This window comes from Lagenorhynchus albirostris, chromosome 9 (assembly GCF_949774975.1).
Source record: "Lagenorhynchus albirostris chromosome 9, mLagAlb1.1, whole genome shotgun sequence".
Lineage (NCBI taxonomy): Eukaryota > Metazoa > Chordata > Mammalia > Artiodactyla > Delphinidae > Lagenorhynchus > Lagenorhynchus albirostris.
The window spans coordinates 26,273,204-26,293,770 of record NC_083103.1 but is presented as its reverse complement, the minus strand read 5'-3'; the positions used below and the strand labels follow the sequence as shown (position 1 = coordinate 26,293,770).

Here is a 20,567-nt window from a genome sequence, read left to right as displayed (position 1 = left end):
CTTGGAGTAATTTGAATGTTTCTTACTCAACCTTCAGCTCGAATTCTGTTCACCTGGTCTCCCTAAGTCAGTCAAGTTTGGAGAAAAATCATAGGCTGTAAGTCTCACGAGTCTACCAAGGACATCACAAATAGATGGCCACCATCCTGGAAGATGGCGTCAAAGCATCCCTGAAGAGTTCCCATTCATAAATATATAAATATACCTATCAATAAATAAACAAGAATTAGTTCAAGAATGAGTAGAAGGCCACCTCGGGGCAGTGCTTCCACACGGTATCTGCCGTGCTGTCCCCAAGGGCATGCCTGGAGCTCCATTCAAAAGGACAGCTCGTCTCCCTAGGGTGAGGGCACGAGGCAGAAGGCAAGGCAGCTGACCCATCCTGCTGGATCAGAGGGCATCTGCAGCTGAGTGGCCGCTTCAGACTAAACCAGGGTGCTGAGCCACCACGCCCTGGCAAGCCTGACCCTCAGAGGACACGTGTACGTGCCTAAGTGCACACAGGCAGCTCTCCTCTGCGGCCACAGCACTCCCCTCCTCCCGGCCTCAGCTCCTGCACCCAAATGCCACACCCGGTGCTCCAAAGTCTCTGCTCTCTGCACAACAGAGCCGTGGGCCAGGACCGGCTGCCTGACGCTGGCCCAAATCAGAGTCACTTGGAAACCGTCCCTTCTTGCAGGGAAGAAGTGAGCCAGCCAGCGGCTGTCACACACACTCACACATAGCCTTCCTCTGACAGTTCCCTGGGCACATGTCCCTCAAGGAATGTAGGCTGCAAAACGTTAGGAGGTAGAAATATCTGCACGGGCGACTCTACCAATAGTGCGTACGTGCGCACACTGCCGCAGAAGTGTGCACGCGTGCAGCGCAGGCTCACAGTCAATCAAACTACATGCACACGTATAAAAACTGCAGTCAGCATGTCTCAGTGTGCAGGCAACTCTGGTGGAATATTAATATACAGCATGCCAGACAATTATCTGTTCACAAGTAATTCTTTAACTAGAAAATAGTAGATGTTAAACTAGAAGGTTATTTTTTAAAGCCTCCAATTAATTTCTCTATTTCTGATCATTTGCCTTTGGGGATTTAAAACAAAACAAAAAAGGAGCAGAGTACAATTCAGCGGAAGTGTGTCTTTGTCCCCAGAGGGTTTTGCCTGTGAGGCATTTAATCTAGGTCGCCAGCCCCCCAGCCTTTGACTGAAGCTTGCAGAAGAAACTTATCCATATTGACTTATATGTTACACAGAACAGACAGAAATAAAAGTCTCAGACAGGCCTTTCTCACCCAACAAAGGCTTATTTTTTTCCATCCTTTGCTTGGGCTCAAGCACTCCTGCCCTGCGTGCCGCCACTTTAAACATGATCAGATCTGTGCTTCATTGCAAATAACAACTGACCAACAATGGGCCCTGCTTCATAGATTTGGGAATGTTTGGCTTAAGCTGCCAATGACTGAAGGCCTTTAACTCCCACCGGCCAGTCACAGTCCGCTTTGTTGTTGTCTGTTGATGTGTCTGTGCTCATTATTCCTTGACATGCAACATCCCCCCTCCAGCCTCCACCCATCCACAGCCGCACAGAAAGCGAGATTCAAATGGGAACAGCTGTAGTGGTTCAATGGGAAGTGATGCCCCTTGTGCAAAGGGGAGGGAGACAGAAAAGGGAGAGGGCCTATTGGAGAAAGGCAACAGCTTTCAGGGAGTCTTGTATAAGAAACCTACTTTTGAATATAGTTCAGTGAAATCGCTGTTGAGACGCTGACAATGGAAATCTGCCCAGATTGAAAATGCCAGCCCTAATTCAAAAAACAATTCCTAGTTAATAGGTTGTTGCATTTTTAAATTATTTCTCGACTTTGAGCTTCTGAATTAAACAGCTAACTGGGAAATGCTACCATTTTGTATATGTACTCTGGGTATAAATGGGCACAGGTCTACACACAGCTTTAAGTGGAATTTCTTTCTAACACATTTGCGATTTATGACACCTATAAGAATTATTTCTTTAAAGATCATTGGGATTTAAAATAGAGTATGTATGAAAGCAACCATTCGTTTAGAATGTTAATCTAACAAGGAAACAAAATTTGTAACACCACACTATAAGGTTAAAAAGAAAATAGTATAATAAAGGAAATACAAAGGCTTTGGCATGGTTTTTACAATCAACAATGGTTAATTTTGATATGTAGTTGTGAACAACTTCAAAACACTTAAGTTTAAAACTCTTGCAAGCACTTTTAATTGATTAGGAATGAATTCTAGATGCACAAAATGATTGGACTGTGAACAGTAATACAACTATATCTAAGAACAATTAACTTTTGCTGGCCAAAGAAGAAACTTATGATTGCATGAAAATGTGTATAAAACATCTATAGAGTATTCTTGTCAAATATAAATGAAATTAACTTTATTATAGAAATCATTCTGAGGATTTCTAGGGAAGACAAATACTTACATTTTGACATAAAACAAATTGGATTATATCGAAGACACACTCTACCTTTTAGCTATCAACTTTTTTCTTCCTTGAATTTATATCTTACCCTTTTTTTGCACATAAACTTCATCTGTTAACAACCTTTGGAAAACCAACAGATATTTCTTACATAAATCTAGTGCATGTTGTTCCAGGTTTAAGTATATGCAAAGGAATGATACAAACGTGGAACATCAGTCCATAAACTATGAACAGATGGGTAGAAGTATTCGATATATCTTGATAAAACTCAAATTCGTGGCAAAGCTTGTTGATCATGATTTCCTTTTTTTTTAAAACAACTTCATGACCAACAGAGATCAAACATCCATCCAGTCTACGTTGTTCTTTTTTTTCATTATAACATACAAATGCCCATTTACAAATAATACACCAAAATGAATAAAAGTTTGGATACCAAAATGAAGATTTGTTCCAACTGATATCGTGCCTTCTGTATACAAAGGTCCTTGTTTCAAGTCCATTCCCCAGTGGTTCAACACAGGACACAATTGCAGTACTGAAGTGCTTCTAACAGCCATTTTTCTTTCCTTCCTGAACGTCCAACTGCTGTGTCCACATAGTCATTGACTGAATTAACACAATATATCCTTTCCTTTTGTTTGTTTTTTGATTGTTTGTTTTTTTTTACTGTAATCTTGGCCAGTATTGAGACATATCAGGTTCACTTCCAGGAACTTGAACTGGAACTGACACACCGGGGGAAATGAGTCCTAGAAGTGGGTGAAAGAAATAGCCATGTAGATATTCCCTTCAAGAGACAGGCATGGAGTACGAATTTATAGGTTAAAAAAAAATCTCTAGTACTTTCTAACATTTAACTGAATCTAAAAAAGAAAAGGCTTTTCAAGTCCTATAAACAAAAGTAGCACCTTCAGAATCCAGAAAGCATGTTTACACACATCTACTGAATCCCAAAGGCCCCCACGCTCCCCCCACCAAAAAAACAACTCCATTTGTTTGTATGTTTGGAACTTTAGCAACAAAACCATCCTGGAAAACCAGAGTGGTACTTCTTCAGTTGCAATGAAAGGCATAGAGGAACTAGGAGGGAAGTGAGAAGTCTTCCAATAAACTCAGGAGGCCTTCACTGTTCAACTTCAGCTAATATAATAATTTCTCCTTGGAAAAGCTACGTTTTCAGGCCTTGTCTTCATATACAGCTTCTACAATCAAATTCAGGAAAAACAACTTCTTTTTTTGTCAGTATGGCATCAAGTTACTAACTAGCTTGACTGAATTCCCCTTTTAATCAGTCTTCCCCAAGGAAGCGAGCAACAGAGAGTTAAATACACCATCACACAAGGCCAGGAGGTTCTTTTTAGGTAAACTTTGAGTGAAGGGAGATCACCTGGCAAAAGAAGCTGCAAAGGCCACCTCTGTGCAGCCTGCGGAGGGCAGCGGCTCACCTGTGGAAGTGGTGCCCGAGGTGCCCATTGGCTGACTGTTCATGTGTGTCTGCATATGTGGGGGGGTGTAGGTGTCATAACTCCGCCCGTTCACCGAAGGGCTGGTGGGCAGCATGCAGGAGTACGCAGAGGTCTGGCTGGGGACTGGGGGCTAGGAGGAGAAAGGCAAACTTGTGGTTAGTGAGAGACACTTTGCATAGCCACACCCCCAGCTCCCTCCCCCACCCCCACCCCCAGGAACTCTGCCAACAAGTCTGATCCTTAGATACCCGCAAGTAAAGCGCCTGAATTCCACGTGGTAACACTAAGATCGGGCTTCCAACCAGTCCTTCCGTTGTCCACTGCGGGAGCGAAGTTGCCTACACACCAAACTTTTTCAAGTACCAAAAATTCAGACCATTCATTGTCCAGCTAGACGGTTGGCGCTACCCATAACACTAATAGGATTTTGTCCATTTTCATCTTGGACCTCCGCTGGCACCTTTAGACAAGCTATAACACGAGGACTTCCATAAAGACACACCCCTCTCTTGCAAATTCAATCCATCTGGGAATCCAGCGACACCTCCACGCCTCAAACCCTGTATCTCAAGCTGTGAGGCAGAGGACAGTGGCAGGAACTCTCTGTAAAGTTTAGTTTAGGGACCCTGAAAGCCTTTCACGGTTGGACTTACAGATTTAAAGATTCTTGAAGAGGCAGATCAGTGATGATCTCAGGTTAAAGTAGTCAGAAGTGTCAGTAAATACCTAGCCCCATCCGGAGAATTAGCTGTGACTTTCTTACAGACACCAAAACTGAGATTAGGTTTTATCCACAAAATTGTGCTGCTACCCTCGAAGTGTTTAGAATCATGGTATTGAAAAGATAAACCTTTATCTTGACTAAATAAATACACAAGGCTGAGGCAAAACACCTCCTGAGCTCTCATGGGGCTATGCTGGGGCAGCAGGCTTGAGACAATTAAGAGAAGCATACTGTCAGGAACAGGGGAGATGATAGTACTGCTCTGATCTGCAAACTATAGAAATGTTTAACATTCCAAGATCCACATCCTCAGAGAGGGTGATACATTAGAGAAGGTTCGGAGGAGGACACCCACCCTTTGTAAAATGGTTGAAGGTTTTGGTCAACAGGATAAACTGATGGACAGACTGGCCAGCCCTCACCCGCCTCCAAAATTCAAAGAGTAATTTTCTCTGAATGGTAGAATTGTTGATATTTTAATTTTATTTATGCTTTATGAATATATATATATGGTTTGAATTATAAGTTGTATAATTTTTAAAAGTCGGCATTTGAAATAAATTGACCCACACCAGTCTAAGTGGAAACAACTCTAACAGAATAGCAGCATCTATTTCATTGTTTCTAAATGTTTTCTCATATACACATTTTTTTATCTTCATAGAAACCTAGATGTTGCTACAATTTACAAAACTGAACAAGACTCTGTGGCCTTATTAGAGTCTGAGGATGACTGCTAACATCGGGTTCAAAGAGGCAAGCAGGCCTTCAGGGCCTGCCAGAATTTCAGCTTGCATTTGCTTCTAATTCCCAAAATGACTTCCTCCAGGCAACTTTGACTTCTAGAAAATTCCAAGGCAGTCGTAGCAACCACAGCTGATGGGCTGTTAATCCCTTAATTTACATTAATTGCTCTACGGCCAATAATATCAAGATGCAATAAAAATAGACGTGTGAATAATTCCTCTGAAGTTGCTTATCTAGCTGCTCCTGTATTAAGTCTAAAGACTGGGAAACACTTATTTTGGTGTGATTTGGGTTAGAAATCCAGCAGATGTTCAGTGGAGAATAAACGATGTGTGCAACCCCAAATTTGTTTCCATCAGGGGCTCACGCTCACACTATCTGGCATCTCTAATTGCTGCACAAATACGGCAGGAGTCCTGGGGAAGTCACTGCAGAAGGCCCACCAGAAGACCAATTATTTTTCCCCATCAAGAATCCCTCTAGTTCCAAAGTTCTAGTACACCCTACCTGCCTTAGACAACTTCCATCATAAAGGGTTAACCTAGTACAGGGCCCAGCACACGTAGGGGCTGATAAATATTTAGGACGGAACTGAGAGTAGGAGCAGGTTGTTACACCAAGTGAACAGCATCAGCCTTTCCAGGCAGCTGGGAACGCCACCACCCATCACATCGTTCACAGCAAAGACACACGAAATTTCTAGCAGGTGCCTTCTATTCCCTTTTTTATTCTAAGATACAGAAAGGAAACTAGCTTTCCTCTATGTTAAGTGTATCGCACTATGCAAATATGAATCCCGATTCTGGTCCTTTTTTTCGTCCTCACTAGTTTATCAGAAACATCCTAAATAACAACCACAGGGCACATAAAGACTATACATTTATTAGTATGAACACATGAATATAAACCCAAGTGTCATATATACTAACCTCTTACTATCTAATAATTTGCCAACATTATTTTCATTTTCTGGTACAAGTTTCTGGTCCCCAAAACATGCCCCATTCTCACCCAACATTATCAAACCAACATTCCCTGTGAGCAAAAATTAACGGCACATCAGGTTTTTATTTTATTAAAGGCATGAATCAATTAATCAATCAGCTAAAAGACTCGATTGACTGTTTTCATCTCAGACTTGACTGATCAAGCCAATCACTATATTGAGAAAGGCTCCCAAGGGTACACATAGGGCCAGTGAGGTCTGCAGGCCCCAACCCATTCCTCACTTCTTCTCCCGGGGACCCGTTAAGCAGGCAGCCGCCAGCCTCACTTACTTGCATAGGCAGGTTATTTGCCATGGTGAAGCTGGGCATGGGCGGCAAAGCACTGTATGTGTTTGTGAGGGCTGTGTCTGTTCGGCCCAACATGGAGCCAGACGTGAAGGAGGAAACTGCAGGGAGAGGACACAACAGACAGTCATTGTGAGAGTCAGACCCAAGGGCAAACAGGTTGAAACACATTTGTTAGTACTAATACTTCAAATTACCAGGCGTGGTGGGTTGTGGGATTGGTTGGTAGACACTGGTGCTGAAACTACTGCTGATCGGAATATGACTAGGTGTGTTGCTGGCCTGTCTTCTCTGATTCCTCAGCTTTTCTTCTCTTCTCCATTTGGCTCTTCGATTAGAAAACCAGACCTGGAAATCAGATGGAACAGGTTAGCCCTGAGCCTACTCCCAGCTCCACCCCATCCCAGACACGTCCACTGTCCCCCTCCCCCAGCCCCGAGAGGCATCCACTGTCCTCCTCCCCCAGCCCCGAGAGGCGTCCGCTGTCCCCCTCCTCCCAGCCCCGAGAGGTGTCCACTGTCCTCCTCCCCCAGCCCCGAGAGGCGTCCACTGTGCTCCTCCCCCCAGCCCCGAGAGGCGTCCACTGTCCTCCTCCCCCAGCCCCGAGAGGCGTCCACTGTCCCCCTCCCCCAGCCCCGAGAGGCGTCCACTGTCCTCCTCCCCCAGCCCCGAGAGGCGTCCGCTGTCCCCCTCCTCCCAGCCCCGAGAGGCGTCCACTGTCCTCCTCCCCCAGCCCCGAGAGGCGTCCGCTGTCCCCCTCCTCCCAGCCCCGAGAGGCGTCCACTGTCCTCCTCCCCCCAGCCCCGAGAGGCGTCCACTGTCCTCCTCCCCCAGCCCCGAGAGGCGTCCGCTGTCCCCCTCCTCCCAGCCCCGAGAGGCGTCCACTGTCCTCCTCCCCCAGCCCCGAGAGGCGTCCACTGTCCTCCTCCCCCAGCCCCGAGAGGCGTCCACTGTCCTCCTCCCCCAGCCCCGAGAGGCGTCCACTGTCCTCCTCCCCCAGCCCCGAGAGGCGTCCACTGTCCTCCTCCCCCCAGCCCCGAGAGCCGAGTGGCGCAAAGCATTTAGCAAACTGAATCTGTTGCTGTTTATACAAACAAATGGTGTTCCTTAGACGCACCCGTGTCTCTAGAAAAGGCAAAAGGTATGAATCACAAAACATGAACACACGGTCCCCGGGTACCTGTATTCTCGCTTCAGGTAGATCTATTTTGGCCGCTAGTCTTTCTCGGGCGAACACGTCTGGATAATGGGTTCTCTCAAACTCTGAAAGAGTAAGTTGCATTTTTCTGTGTTGTGCCAGAACTATACAAAATGTGTCAACCAAACCCTGGATCAATCTGGTTTCCACCTCCCGACTTCTGTCACCTCCAACCAATTCCCTTTAAAATGCTACTACTAGTAGATTGATTGTACTTGGAAGAACTATCCCATCAGAACCAAGTTCTATTCTCTTTGAAATGACATTCATTCTTCTGTGGCCTGAATTAGCCAAATCATCATTGTTTCTTCATGAGAAGTCAGACTTTTCATCTGTGAATCACTGGTACATGAAAAGAAGAAAGAAAATACACACACACACTGAAAAGATGCCCAGGAGAAGAAAAAAAAAGGACAGAAAGAAAAAAAGAAACCTTTTCAGGCCTCCGTGCAAGGGCCTTGGCTAAATTTAGCTCTTTGTACTGAAGATGTGGCATTTACTTTGATTTACTGCTTCTCTACTTTGAAAAACTCCATCACCTTTCTCCAGGGCCTCAATTTGCTCTTGGGTAAAGGATGTTCTATTTCTTTGCAGCTTCCGCTTCAGCTGAAGTCGCATTTGGGCCTCATCTGAATCTTCTCCATTGGAACTGATGGAGTTGGTATTCTCTCCCCCTCCTTCCTGTTGCTGGCAGCCATCTGGAACAAAAAGAATAGGACAGTAAGAGAAATTTGGAATAACCTGCGGTCTCCAAAAGGGGCGTCCTACAGCCATAAACTCCAAAAGCAGTCTCATCTGAAAGTCTCACCAAAACGTTCCCAAGGTAACTGTCCGCCTTCTTTTAATAAAAGACATTAGTGACATATGTTACCTGACCACCATTTTCTTTCTGTTTTTATCAAGATGAGACTGCACAATTTTGATACTTTGGGAATGGCATTCCTTTGAATGACAAAACAAGTGCTGAAGTTTCCAATTAAAATGATCTTTTATAACTAACCTTGACCCTCCAAATGCCTCGCCCAGTTCCCTTTCCTTAGAGAATTTATTTACCTATGGCTGTGTTGGGAAAATAGAAGAGTGATGTTCAAGATTTCAGCTGATCTATGATCAGTAATTCCTATCTAATCAATTAGATGTTGATAGGTTTGTAGAAAATGCTATTAAGAAACCAAACCAAGCTTGTAATCTTTAAAAAAATATTTATCTAGTTTTTATTTGAATTCTGCACAGTCAATTTCATTTTAAAGGTTGTGAATTTAGAAGTGCTTGCATTGTTCTGCAGTTTTATTCAACTATTGTATGAGTGCGCTTTGCCTTGACACCTATTACGAGCACAGCTGTAATTATATCATCACCAAGAACAGGCTATAATTGCTGAAAATGGAATTTTATATTTAGATAAAAGGACTGTCCATTCTTTGTAATGTGTTGCACCAGAGAAAAGTAAGATTTCTTTTAAATTTTTAACGTGTAATTTTAAAAAAGAAATAGTAGAGAGTTCACTAACTAGCTAAACATGCTATGCTGCAGCTGAATCCTTGGCATATCATTTAAGTGCTACATTTTTAATTAGGGCATTTCCACCACTTTTAATGTAATTTCTATCATTAAACAGGGGAAAGTTTTATTTTCCTTCGCTGCTTGGAGGGCAAGATGTGCACGTAGGCTAGCTGTCTCCTCGTGCGCCTTGCTGGAGAAGCGACGGCCTGGCAAGGGAAGGACTCAGCCCTGGCTGGGCCTCTAGGGCCACTGCCTGCTGGCTGGGTCCTTGGTCTTGGGTCCTGAGGCCCCCAAGGGACACCACAGGGGCTGGCCCCCCCATCCTAGAAACTTGGCCCGTGGGGGAGGGGCCTCTAGGGGTGCCTTGGTGGGAATAGACTTGGCCAGGAATATCATTTATAACCAGGAGACAATAGGCAGTGCCTTCAAAGAGTTCAGGGAATTGTGACAGGATCTAGTGGGATCTTTTCAGGAACTTTGAAATGTTTTAAAACCCCAACTTTCTCCCCCATTTAAACAGGCGGATTCATCAGTACTGGCCACCATATGGGCCCTTGGAGATCTATTGAGATGACCACCAACACTTGAATAGCGAGGGGCTGCCTTTCAGCGCCGCACAATGCCCCGCGAGTAAGGGAAACTATTAAACTCCCGGGGCAGGAGCGTTGGCAAACTTTCGTGGGCAGAATTTTGAGGCCACAATGAGTGCGGACAACAAAAGGATTCTCTTGAGGCGTGCAGCGGGCCACATTGTGTTACAAGAAGCCCAGTCAACAGACTTTTCAGTGAAGTGTGTTAACCCCTCTGCTCTGCTATCATTAATCACTGTCCCAAGAGCAGGCGTCTCCATGCTATTTAGGGCGCTTAGCTGGGGGCTGGAGGGTGGATGGGAGGCCAGGGCAGGGGGTGGGGGGGAGGCAGGGCCGGTGGATGAGGTCCGGGGCACGGGTGGGGGGGGAAGTGAGCCGGGGAGGCAGGGAGGATGGAGACCACGGGGGAGGGAGACAGGAGAGGAGGGGGTGGAGGCCTGGTGGAGGAGTTTGCAGGAGTAGGAGAGAGGAGGGGCATGGAAAGGTGGAGGAAAAAAGAGGGCTCCACAGAGACAGAGGCCAGAAAGGTATAAGAAGGACAGAAAAGAGTGCTGAGAGGAAAAAGAGACAAGAGGGTCGAAGGAGACGGGGAGAGAAAGAGAAAAAGGGAGATAAGGGAGAGACTATTAGTAAATGGGCCGTGGCTCTGCTTTGGGTCGTCTTGCGCTACATCAGAAAGCTGGGGGTCGGGGAGGGCTACTTAGCTGAGGGAGAGCCGCTCACTCACGTGTGCCGGCACCAGTGTCTGTGCTAATTTACTGCCCCGAGTTTCCGGGTGACTTTTCAAAGTGTTTTTCAGGGAATGAAATGAAGAGCCCCTTTTATTTTCGGATTCGGTCAATGAGGAAGACTTTAGAAATAGACTTTTTGGGCCAACTGGAAAGGCCCATCAGTTATTGCTTTGCAAAAGCACAAACAAAAACCTGCGATCATCAGAGGTTTAGGGAAGGGAGCGCTGAGAACACAATCCCATCTCGCGGGGGTGGTCACTCACGCCTTCTAGGAGGCCCCACCCCAGTCCTTTTTCTAGCACATTCGATCTCGCCAAACAAAGCTACCCGGGTCTGCCTCAGAAGACCCCCGCAGATAGCATTCTCTGCTCCCGTTTGCTTCGCTGACGTTTTCCTAATTTTAAAACATGGACATTTGCGCACGCTCTCCCTCTCCCTTTCTTCCTCCCTCCCCCCGCCTCTCTCTCTCTCTCTCTCTCTCTCTCTCTCTCCCTCCCTCCCTCCCTCTCTCTCTCTCTCTCTCTCTCTCTCTCTCTCTCTCTCTCTCTCTCTCTCTCTCTCTCTCTCAGCAACGGAGGTACAGCGCTGACTTGAACTGACATTTAAGAGGAGGAAAGTCAACGAGGATGAGAAGAGCTCGATTTTAAACCTCTTTGAGGGGGAAAATAAAAACAGCCGTGGAATTAGAGGCGGTTCAGGAGAAACCCGTGGCTGCAGGATCCTTCCAAGACCCTGAAGAGCGAGCGTGCTCCATTGAAAGTTTGTTTGCTCCTTTAAAAATAGCAACTGTTCGCAGCGAGGCAGTGCCGGAGAGGTCACTGTTAGACTGGGTGCCCCCCTTTTTTTCTTTAGTGGATTTACCTTCCACTCTTAAAGCTTTTAGCAAAATAGAACTGGAAGTTGGATCTCGAATTCCCCACATGATAAACCTAAGTGGCAGACAATTAAGATATCTTCTTTAAAAGGCGCCCCCTCTGAGCGCAAAGAAGGGGCCTTCAATGGGCGCCGTCCACCTTCCAGCCTAATCCGCGAGAAGGCGAGTGAAAGCGCCTCCCATTATCCCAGCCCCAGGACCATCTGACGCTCGGGATAGGATTTGTTTCCTGGAAGAAGGAGAGGAGAGAAAGAAAAAAAAAAAAAGACGCTGGGAAATAAAATCATTCCTTAGTTTCTTAGTGTCTTAATCAGTGATGCGGAAAACAAGCAAGAAAAGATAGCAACCCGGTTGCGGCACCTTTTCAGCTCTGGAGCGCGGATCAAAACATTGTAGCATCTGTTGAAAAAGAGACTGACTAAATCCTATAGAGGGGCTGGGTATTACGGGGCTGGTGGCGGGGGGGGGGGCGGGAGGAGATAAGAAAAAGTGTCTCTGTGATCCCTAAAACCACCAAAGCGCTGGAGAATCGGGGCTGGATAGAGTTGTCTCTTGTTGTTGTCAGCCCAAGTCGGCACAATTTTATTCACCGCCGCATGGCGTTGATCAGATGGAAACCAGATTTGTCTCCCTCTGAGACCTAACCTCGCCTTATGCTTTCGGAGTAATGGGCTCTTTAAAACCGCAAACCGGCTTCCTGGGCCGGCAAAGGGGGCGCGGGAGGGAGGGGGGCCTTCTTAGCGCCAAGAGAACCGAGGATTCCCGGCACGTCAGCCGCGGCCGCCGGCGCCCGGTGGTCCCCACGCCCGGGACTCTGCGCTCGCCTGGCGCGACCGTCCTCGCCACGCGGTGGGGACCAGGCACTGGCGTGGGTTTTCTGTGGAGTGAAGGGGGAACTGGCAGTTGGGGAGCCAGAAGGCTCTGGCAACTCGGCGCCTGAAAGTTCAAAGCTCCTGAACTAGCGCCACCTCCTGCCCCAACGGTCACCACCAGGTCCTTGCGGTTAGGCTCTCGCTTCCCGCCCTCACGCTCCCCGCGACGAAAAGCCGCCCCAATCGGGCGCCACCTCTGGTGGCAGCAGAGGGGCGGGCGAAGCTGCTGCTCTCGGTTTCGGTCCGGTCCGGGCTCCGGGGAGGAGGAGGGGGTGTCCTTGTTCCAGGCCCCGGGCAAACGTGAGCCCTCGCGCCCAGGGCTCAGCCCTCCCAGGCCCGGCCACTGTGTCCCATGCCCTCCCCGAGACCTCTCGCACCCGCCGGCCAGACTCGGCGGGGTGGGGTCACCGGGACTGCAGACTGCTGGGGGCCGAGGAAGGCAACAGGAGCGCGTCACTTGGGTGTGCCCGGTGTGCGCAGGTGGGAAGCCTACAGTTTCAAGGGTCAGGTGTGGGTGTGGTGGTCACTCCCTCGTCCTCACCAGAAGCCGGAGGGGGCCGGGGCCTGCGGTCAGGGCGGAGGCAGCGCCTCCTCGGGTGCAGCCTCGCACCCTGGGAGGCCGCGGTTCGGCCCGATCCGGCGAGGGAGCGGGCGGGCGGGTCGCCCGGGGGAGCCGGGGCCCTGCGCGTCGGGAGGCCTCGGCCGGCCGAGCGGCCGCGCTGGGAAACACCGAGCCAGCGCTTTGCTCCCTATCTTCCCAGTGTCCGTCCTATATTGTTTTCTGCTCTTAAAACTGACATGTCTAATTGGCAATCGGTGCCGAATCGTGTCCAGAGGTCTCTTGTGGAACATTTCTACAGCTGTCTCCTTCAACTAGACGCTTATTCATGTCGCCTTAATGAGAAACAAAACGTTCTCTAATGAGCAATTACAGAGCGACAGGATTGTTCCCATAACAAATTCTTGCGAGTGACAGAAGCATCCTTTGTACCAGATATTTCGCATACTGTTACCGATTTTCCCTTCTCTAGCCCGGCTCGGTGGAGGCGCAGGGCACCTAGAGCGGGTCCGAGAGCGCACGGATGCGAGGGCAGCCCAGTCAGCTTCCCCTCGCCGCCTCCCGGGCCGGGAGCCCCCAGGCTTACTCGTGCTCCGGGGAGTGAGACGCCACGTCCCATTATCCCGCATATTATCTCCTTGTCACGAGGACAACAAATACCGATTAATCTTCGGAGTAAACTGTTTCCTATTCCTGACCAAGTTACCTCCGGTGTGTGTAGGGGAGGGGGAGAGCCAACAGACCAGACCCCACCCCCATCTGCTCCTCTTCTTCCATCCCTTCTCACAGATGCAAGGACGGTCCAGATCCTATCTTTCCTCCCAGCCCCAGAGTCGCTCCCGGCACACCAAAGTCCGGTTCACAGTATCCTCACCCCACCCTTCTACGCAGTCGCCACCCACAAAGAGTGAGAACTGGGGGCCCAAAGGTGGAAGGGGTCAGAGCAGAGAGGGTAGGGTTGTTTAGTTGGAAAAGCCACCACTTCCAATGCCCCATCCTCAACTTGGCCCTGCATCTCAGTGCTCACCCTCTCATACACACCCTACTCCTAGTCACATAATTTGTCAATTACGGCAAGAAGCAAAACGATACAATTATGTTTATCTTGCAGTCTGTCAGTGTGTTAACTTGTCACACTTCTACAGCAAGGGGGCTCTCCGTGCATGTTAATGGCACATTTGAATAGGGCACCACGCAGCTAGCTCATACACACACGCACATACTCCTGCCCATAACACACACTCGAGCGAACATACGCACACGCACACACACACACACACACACACACACACACCAGCCACATTCATACTACCTAACATACACAACCCTCGAATTCCCAGGCCAACCAGATAGTTCAACAAACACCACATAGATACAGCGCAAGTCGATATGTCCCAAGCCTTTGAAGAGTTTCTCCACTACATTCTCTAGGCACAAAAGCCCGGAGAGGGAAAAAGTTGGAGAAGAGGATGGGCAAGGGGCTGCATATATGGAGAATTTGAGGATGGGTGTTTGGGTTTTTACCTTGAGTAGGTTGCCCTGGCACCGATGTCCCCGGATACCAACCCGGGCGGGTGCCCCAGCTTCCGGTCTGCCCGTTCAACATCCTTAGTTTATCATACATGCCGTCTGCACCCATCTGTTGCTTTTCGCTAGCCAGGTTGCGAAGAACTCTGTTTATTGATGACACCTGCAAATCAAATCAAGATCAAACCAAATGGTAGAGTCTCCTGAAGACACAGTTGCCCTAAGTCCCCATCTCAGCACTCCCACCGCTTAAAGAATGACCCTTAATACATTAAAAAAAAAAAATTCCCAGCCATCCTAGGACAGTGGGTGGATTTGCAGAGACATCGTGGAAAGAATGCCAGCCATCGCTTTGGGCATGGAAACTCAGTTGTGTAGAGAGTTGAAAGACTAGGGAGGGGTCCTTCACTGTTGCGCACTGTCTCTGTTGACCTAACTCACATGGCTGCTTTTTTGTTGTTAAAGACTTCCCCCCCAAAATATTGAGACTTGGCCTAGAGCTTTCTTTCACTTTTATTTGTTTTATATTAGGGCAGAAATGGATGTTTGATGCCTGAAAGAAGGTTCAAACAGGTAGATTTGGCGGAAGCTCAAATCTGGTTTTCATTTGCATTTTCCTTCTAGATTCCAGTGCCTTTCTCCAGGTGCCTCCGCTCTCTACTTTGCCACATGCAAGTGAGGTGCATAACCCCCCACATTTGACTTCCATTTTCCAGAAGGTCAAAAAAAAGGTCAGGGTGCTCCTCTCAAGACCCCCAGGTACAGAGGAGACAAATTGTGGAGCACGGAGGAGAGAAAGAGAGAAAGACACTGGCAGGGAGAGGAGCAGGGGGAGGTCAAGAAAGTGATGGTAAAGAGGGAAGAGTGTGAGCTTAGGGCAGGGAGAGGGAATGTTCTCAGTGAACTTACACTTGGTATGTTATCGTTGGTACAGACCCCCTCGGACAGTAATCTGTCTCGGATTTCCCAAGCAAAGATGGACGGGCACTCCCGCTTATACTGGGCTATTTTGCTTACAACTTCTGGAGTCGCTACTCTCGGTTTACTACCACCGATTGCCCTGGGTCTGATGGAGCCAGTCTCGTAATACCTGCCCAGAATTTTACTCACACATCCGTTGGACACCTGCATAGGGGAAGTGGACAGAAAACCACATTATTAATAATTTCAAGACAAAAATAAAATTGTTTAAGTATGCATTAAACAATGACAAGCTTACGTTTTGATTGTCCAGCACTTGGACTTTTGCATCTGCATGGGTCTATAACACAAAAATATACCTTCAATGGTATGAGAACTTACTGTAGAGAGCTTTTTTCTTAAAATTACATTTGTAGCCCTAAAAACTACAAATAGGATGATACTTTCAAACCGTTTGAACTAAAAAAAAAACTAATTTCAAAGTTTTAAAAACTGTTTTTGTAAATAAATGCTGCTTGAAGATGCATCAAAACGAAGTCAGATTGTTTTGTGCTGACCTTGCTTAAAGTGCTGTTAAGCTGTAATGAGTGAAGGGGAAATAGAGACTGAATTTTTAGTTATCATTCCTTTAAAAATATGCCCAATTGAGTAAATGTGAGTTAGGGAGGGAGGTAAATAGCATTCGTCTTTTAAAATCAATATATATATTTTTCATAAATACGAAGAAATCAAACAAGTATCTCAAACCTTGAGGTAAGCATGGGATGAGGGAGAGGGGAATGAGATTATGTGGATTTACATAAGTCATTTTATTATAGTTCATAAACTGTTACCACAATGAATGTTTTTGCCAAATGAAAAAAGAAAGGTTTTGGTTTTTTTTCGGATTCACACCCAATTTTTTTCTTAAGCAGATGAATTGTCTTATGTGACTGACCCAGGTTGGAAGAGATCGGGAAGGATGGTGGAAGGAAAGGGGAAAGCGGAAGGCAGGGGAGTGGGGTGGGGACTGGAGTGGGGGTGAGGGTAGGTGGGTCCATAATTAGCAGCCTTTACAGTAAGAAATGGAGAGAGGGCGTTGAGAGTGGAGGGCCGCGGGGGGCGCGGCGAGTGGGGCGGCGCCGGGAGGATCACCTGCAGAATTCGGGAAATGTCGCACGGCCGGGCCCCGCTGTGAGCTAGCTCTACGATCTTCTGCCGGGTGGAGTCCGGCAGTGGCCGCCCGTTGACAAAGACACCACCGAGCTGATTCACTCCGCTGTGACCTGAGGAAAGGGAGAGGAGAGCAGAGCAGAGCGGAGAGGAGAGGAAGAAGAGTAAAGAGAACGAGGAGGTGGAGGAAGAAGAGAAGGAGGAAGAGAAGAAGGGGGAGAAAGAAGAAAAGGAAGAAGAAAGAAAAGACAACCACAATGCATCCTCAGCTCCCTGCCAACCCTGGCCAACCTCAGCGATCAGGTCCCTGCTATCGATCAGAAATGACAACGGGACCTCGCAGCCATTCCTGGCATCGGGCAGCCCATCCCAAACACAGCCGAGCTCCTGCCCACCAGACTGCAGAAGCACCATGCAGACACACACCGACCAGCAAGAGCACACACACCTCACTACCGCCTTCACTCCAGCAGAGCCCCCAGCCCACCGCTGCCTCCATAAACACCCCAGCCAGTCTCTGAACCCGCAAGGTGCAAATCATCAGCTCAAAAAATATCCTCCCAAAGATCCCCTCTGAGTGTCAAGAAAAACCACGAGTCCTACAGAACCCACACTGAATCTCCAAGGTCTCTGCATTGTTAGAACTGTGATAGCAAATCCTATAGCTCTCCAGTGCTCCCTCAGACACTAGAGTCCAGAAACGTTTGTTGTCACACTCCAAACTCTGGTGAAGGCAACACACAAGCACTGGGATTTAAAAAAAAAAAAAAAAAAGGAGAAGAAAAGGGGAGGGAGTAGAGAAGAACCAGAAGAGCAAATCCATGGCTAATGAATCACAACCTGGGTTTCAGCACCTCCACTGAAGGCTTCCTCAAGCCTCAGAGCCCCAGATCGGCTCCAGCCACAAAGTAGGCTGGCTGCTGCAGTGGGGCGGAGATCTGGGAGTCTGTTCCGCACCGGCCACAGCTCTGCTGCTAAACTCGGCCCTCCCCACAGCCAAGGACAGATATTAGCAAAAATCAAAAAGTGAAAAGAAAAAGAAAAGACCACACCGCAGTGTCCCCTATCCCTCCTTTATCTGGTTATCTCACAACCTCACCCCATTGTCTAATTATAGGGAATAGGGAGTTAGCACCTCTGTAGCCCCTCCCCAGAAACCACAGACACACAAATAAAGCCAATTGCCAATTCCCACTTCCTTAAAAATCTCCAACCTGCAGCCCCGACTCTAGAGAGCAGCCCTTCCAGGAGAAGATGTGGCTCCCCGCTCAGCTCTCCTCTCCTCTCTTCTCCTTGGAGCCTCTGATAAATTGACTCCAGAAAGCTGAGCTTCTTAGCAATAAATAAGCTCCAAATATAGAAGAGGGGGGAAAATATGATGAGCCTCTCTGACATTTGTCTTTAAAATAAAACTAGCTGCACGTCAAGTTTGAGCTTAATTTCTGGAAATAGGCGGAAGTCGCTCCGGATCATGCATGGAAGGCTAATTGAAAAGATCAGTCGGGGCGCTTGTGGCAGCCTTGTCACTTTGTGACAGTGCTCCGCTCCGGGAAATTGCATCGTCACGACAAACGGGACCGTGATAAAACGACCCTTTCCGTCCCTATTTGTAGATCACTCAGACGAGATTGAACTGCACTCGTTTCCCCTTCGAGGGGAGCCGCGTTTTCAGGGTAGCCGAAGGCTTGGGGCAGGGGGGGGCCCTCACTGAGGGGGGTGCTGGAGCCTCAACTCGATGAGAAGTGACAGGCTTTTGGGGTATCTAGGCTCCGGCCGGGCCCAGCGTGAGCAGGGCCATCGCAGGGACACCGTTTCTCCAACAGAGCAAGCCCTAGATCGCGCTTACCGTTTTCTCCTAAACTCCCTTTATTGCCTTCCTTTGCCTCGAAAGAGCTTCTACTCCTCCAGATTCGGAGCCTCCCCTTTGGGCAAAGGGAGCCTTCCAGGAAAAAGAAAGGCTGCCCCAGAGAAAGATCGAGAAAGACTTTCTAAACTTCACGCGCTGCCTGAGCAGGTCCCAATCTAGGAATGCCAAGGCGTGTGAGGCCGCCTAACCCTAGACCTCCCTCCTTCTCCCCGCATTGCAAAAAACAACCTGCCCGCCACCTCCACAGCGACCGCCGGCGGGTGCTCGCCCAGGGCCAGGTCGCCTCTGCCAGCATCGAAATGGCAGCGAGGAAGCGCAGCTATAAGTTCCCCTTCAGAGGTTAAGCCTCAATCATTGTGTCCCTTCCCTAGGGACGGCTGGCGCTCTCGCCCAGTGGCGATGATTATGCGCCTAGAATTCGACCGCGAAGCATCTAATAGGAAAACATATGGTGTCAATTTGGATGCTCTGCGCCTCGCGCACACCCGGGAGCGAGCGGCACAAAGCCCTGCAGGCCGGCCCGCGACCCCGCGCGCCCCTCGGGGCCCGCCAGCCAGGCCGCAGCGGCAAACCCACAGCGCCGGGTGCCGGGGGCCGGCCCTCCCGAGAGCCTGCGGCTGGGGACCCTGTGCTGTAGGGGGAGAACCCAGCAGCCAGGAAGGGTGGACAGAAGCCTAAGCCTCGCCAAGGAGGGTTCCTACCAGGCCGAGTCCCAGGGCCTGGCAGGTTTCTGCACAACTAATCCGCCTTAAAGCTCGCCACCTTTGCGCCCACTCCTGCGCTTTACGCCCACCAGCCGCGGAAGCACCAGGGGACGACTAGCGGTTCCAGGACAGATGGATCAGGCGCTGGGGACCCTCCTCAGTCTGCAGTTCGGCAAGGGAAGGTTTCTAGAAGGCTTAGGCCTTCGGGCACTCCATATAGCTGGGCCCTTAAACCGCGTCCAGACTCCGCACCTCAACCCTGGCCTAGTTTCGCTGGGCCTCCACGCTCCCAGGCCCGGTCTCCAGATTCGTCCTGCCACACACCAGCACTCACGGACCGAGCAGGAAAGTGGGCTGGGGGCCCAAAGGGCCTAGGCAGAGGGAGAATGGGAAGTGCAAGAGCCTGGGAATCAAAGGCACAGCGGGCCGGAATGACCAGGACACACACAGCAGCTATCGGGGCAGGGCTTCTCCACCTCCTGGGCTCCATCCTCACTCTCTTCCCAGACCTAGTAAACCTGCTCTCGCCGGCGCCCTGTAACAGTCCCATGGGGCCAGTGTACCACCTCCACCCCATCGCAGGCCTGGGTGCCCCGCTCCGCTGGCCTTCCAGGGCCCTAGCCAGGGTGGGGAGGGGAGGAGCTGCCCTTAGAGTGACTGGGGGAGGGGAGCCCCCACCCCGCCCGGACGGCGGAGACATTCAGTCTTCGCTAAACCCAAGGGGCCTCCTTCTCGCGCTGCGACTGGAAGCCTCCGCCCCGCCCTGCTCAGCCCAGCCCCCCTCTCTGGGGTCAGAGCCCGGGCAGGGGCGGGGAGGGGGTGTGAGTTACAGGATTTGGGGGGATGGAGTTTCTCTACCGCAGCTTCGCAAACTCTTGCGGGCTGTTCTGAGGGGCCCAGCCCCTGTTCTTCCAGGAGGGAGAACAGAGCAAACGGCCTCCCCTCTCGGGTTGCCGGGCTAGGAGAGAGGAGCAGCTGCCTCGGGTCCCTCGGCCTCGCGCCCGCGGTCTGGCCAGCGCGGACTCCGTGAGGCTCCATGCCCTCCCCCGACCCGCGCGCGGGTCTGCACCTCCCCAGCCCCAAGTCCAAGAAGACCAGAGGCACTTACTGTTCTGCATGCTGGCGCAGGCTGGGGGCCGCGGTATCCCACGGGGCTCGAATATGGGGCTCTGTTAGCAAGAATATAGGCATTAATCATGGGCCAGCACCAGGTAGGCCTACCTCCCTACAGAGGATGTCCTGGAGCCAGGACAGGAGAAAGCCCCCTCTTTAAGGAAATGATCCACTCAGTCGGTTGCAGCGATGGAAGAGTCATCCAGCCCTGCCCTCCAGTGCATGCAAAATCTACCCTTTGGGCTACAAATACTCC

The 20,567-nt window shown here is 49.5% G+C and overlaps 1 protein-coding gene across 2 annotated transcripts; it reads right to left on the bottom strand.

Annotated features, from left to right (window-relative positions):
• Positions 1 to 2,335: 2,335 nt before the first annotated feature.
• PAX6 (paired box 6) lies at positions 2,336 to 20,321 on the bottom strand. Of its 2 annotated transcripts, none has more exons than XM_060157736.1 (11): positions 20,307 to 20,321; positions 16,610 to 16,740; positions 15,774 to 15,815; positions 15,464 to 15,679; positions 14,552 to 14,717; positions 8,438 to 8,596; positions 7,881 to 7,963; positions 6,898 to 7,048; positions 6,686 to 6,801; positions 3,917 to 4,067; positions 2,336 to 3,220 (listed from the first exon to the last, which is right to left on the bottom strand). In XM_060157736.1, exons 1-11 carry the CDS (start codon positions 20,314 to 20,316, stop codon positions 3,135 to 3,137), a joined length of 1,311 nt encoding a protein of 436 aa, XP_060013719.1. In that variant the 5' UTR covers positions 20,317 to 20,321; the 3' UTR covers positions 2,336 to 3,134. The 2 variants fall into 2 exon arrangements, with proteins under 2 accessions (XP_060013719.1, XP_060013718.1); XM_060157735.1 differs by lacking the exon at positions 20,307 to 20,321 and adding an exon at positions 17,842 to 18,022.
• Between the last annotated feature and the right edge of the window lie 246 nt (positions 20,322 to 20,567).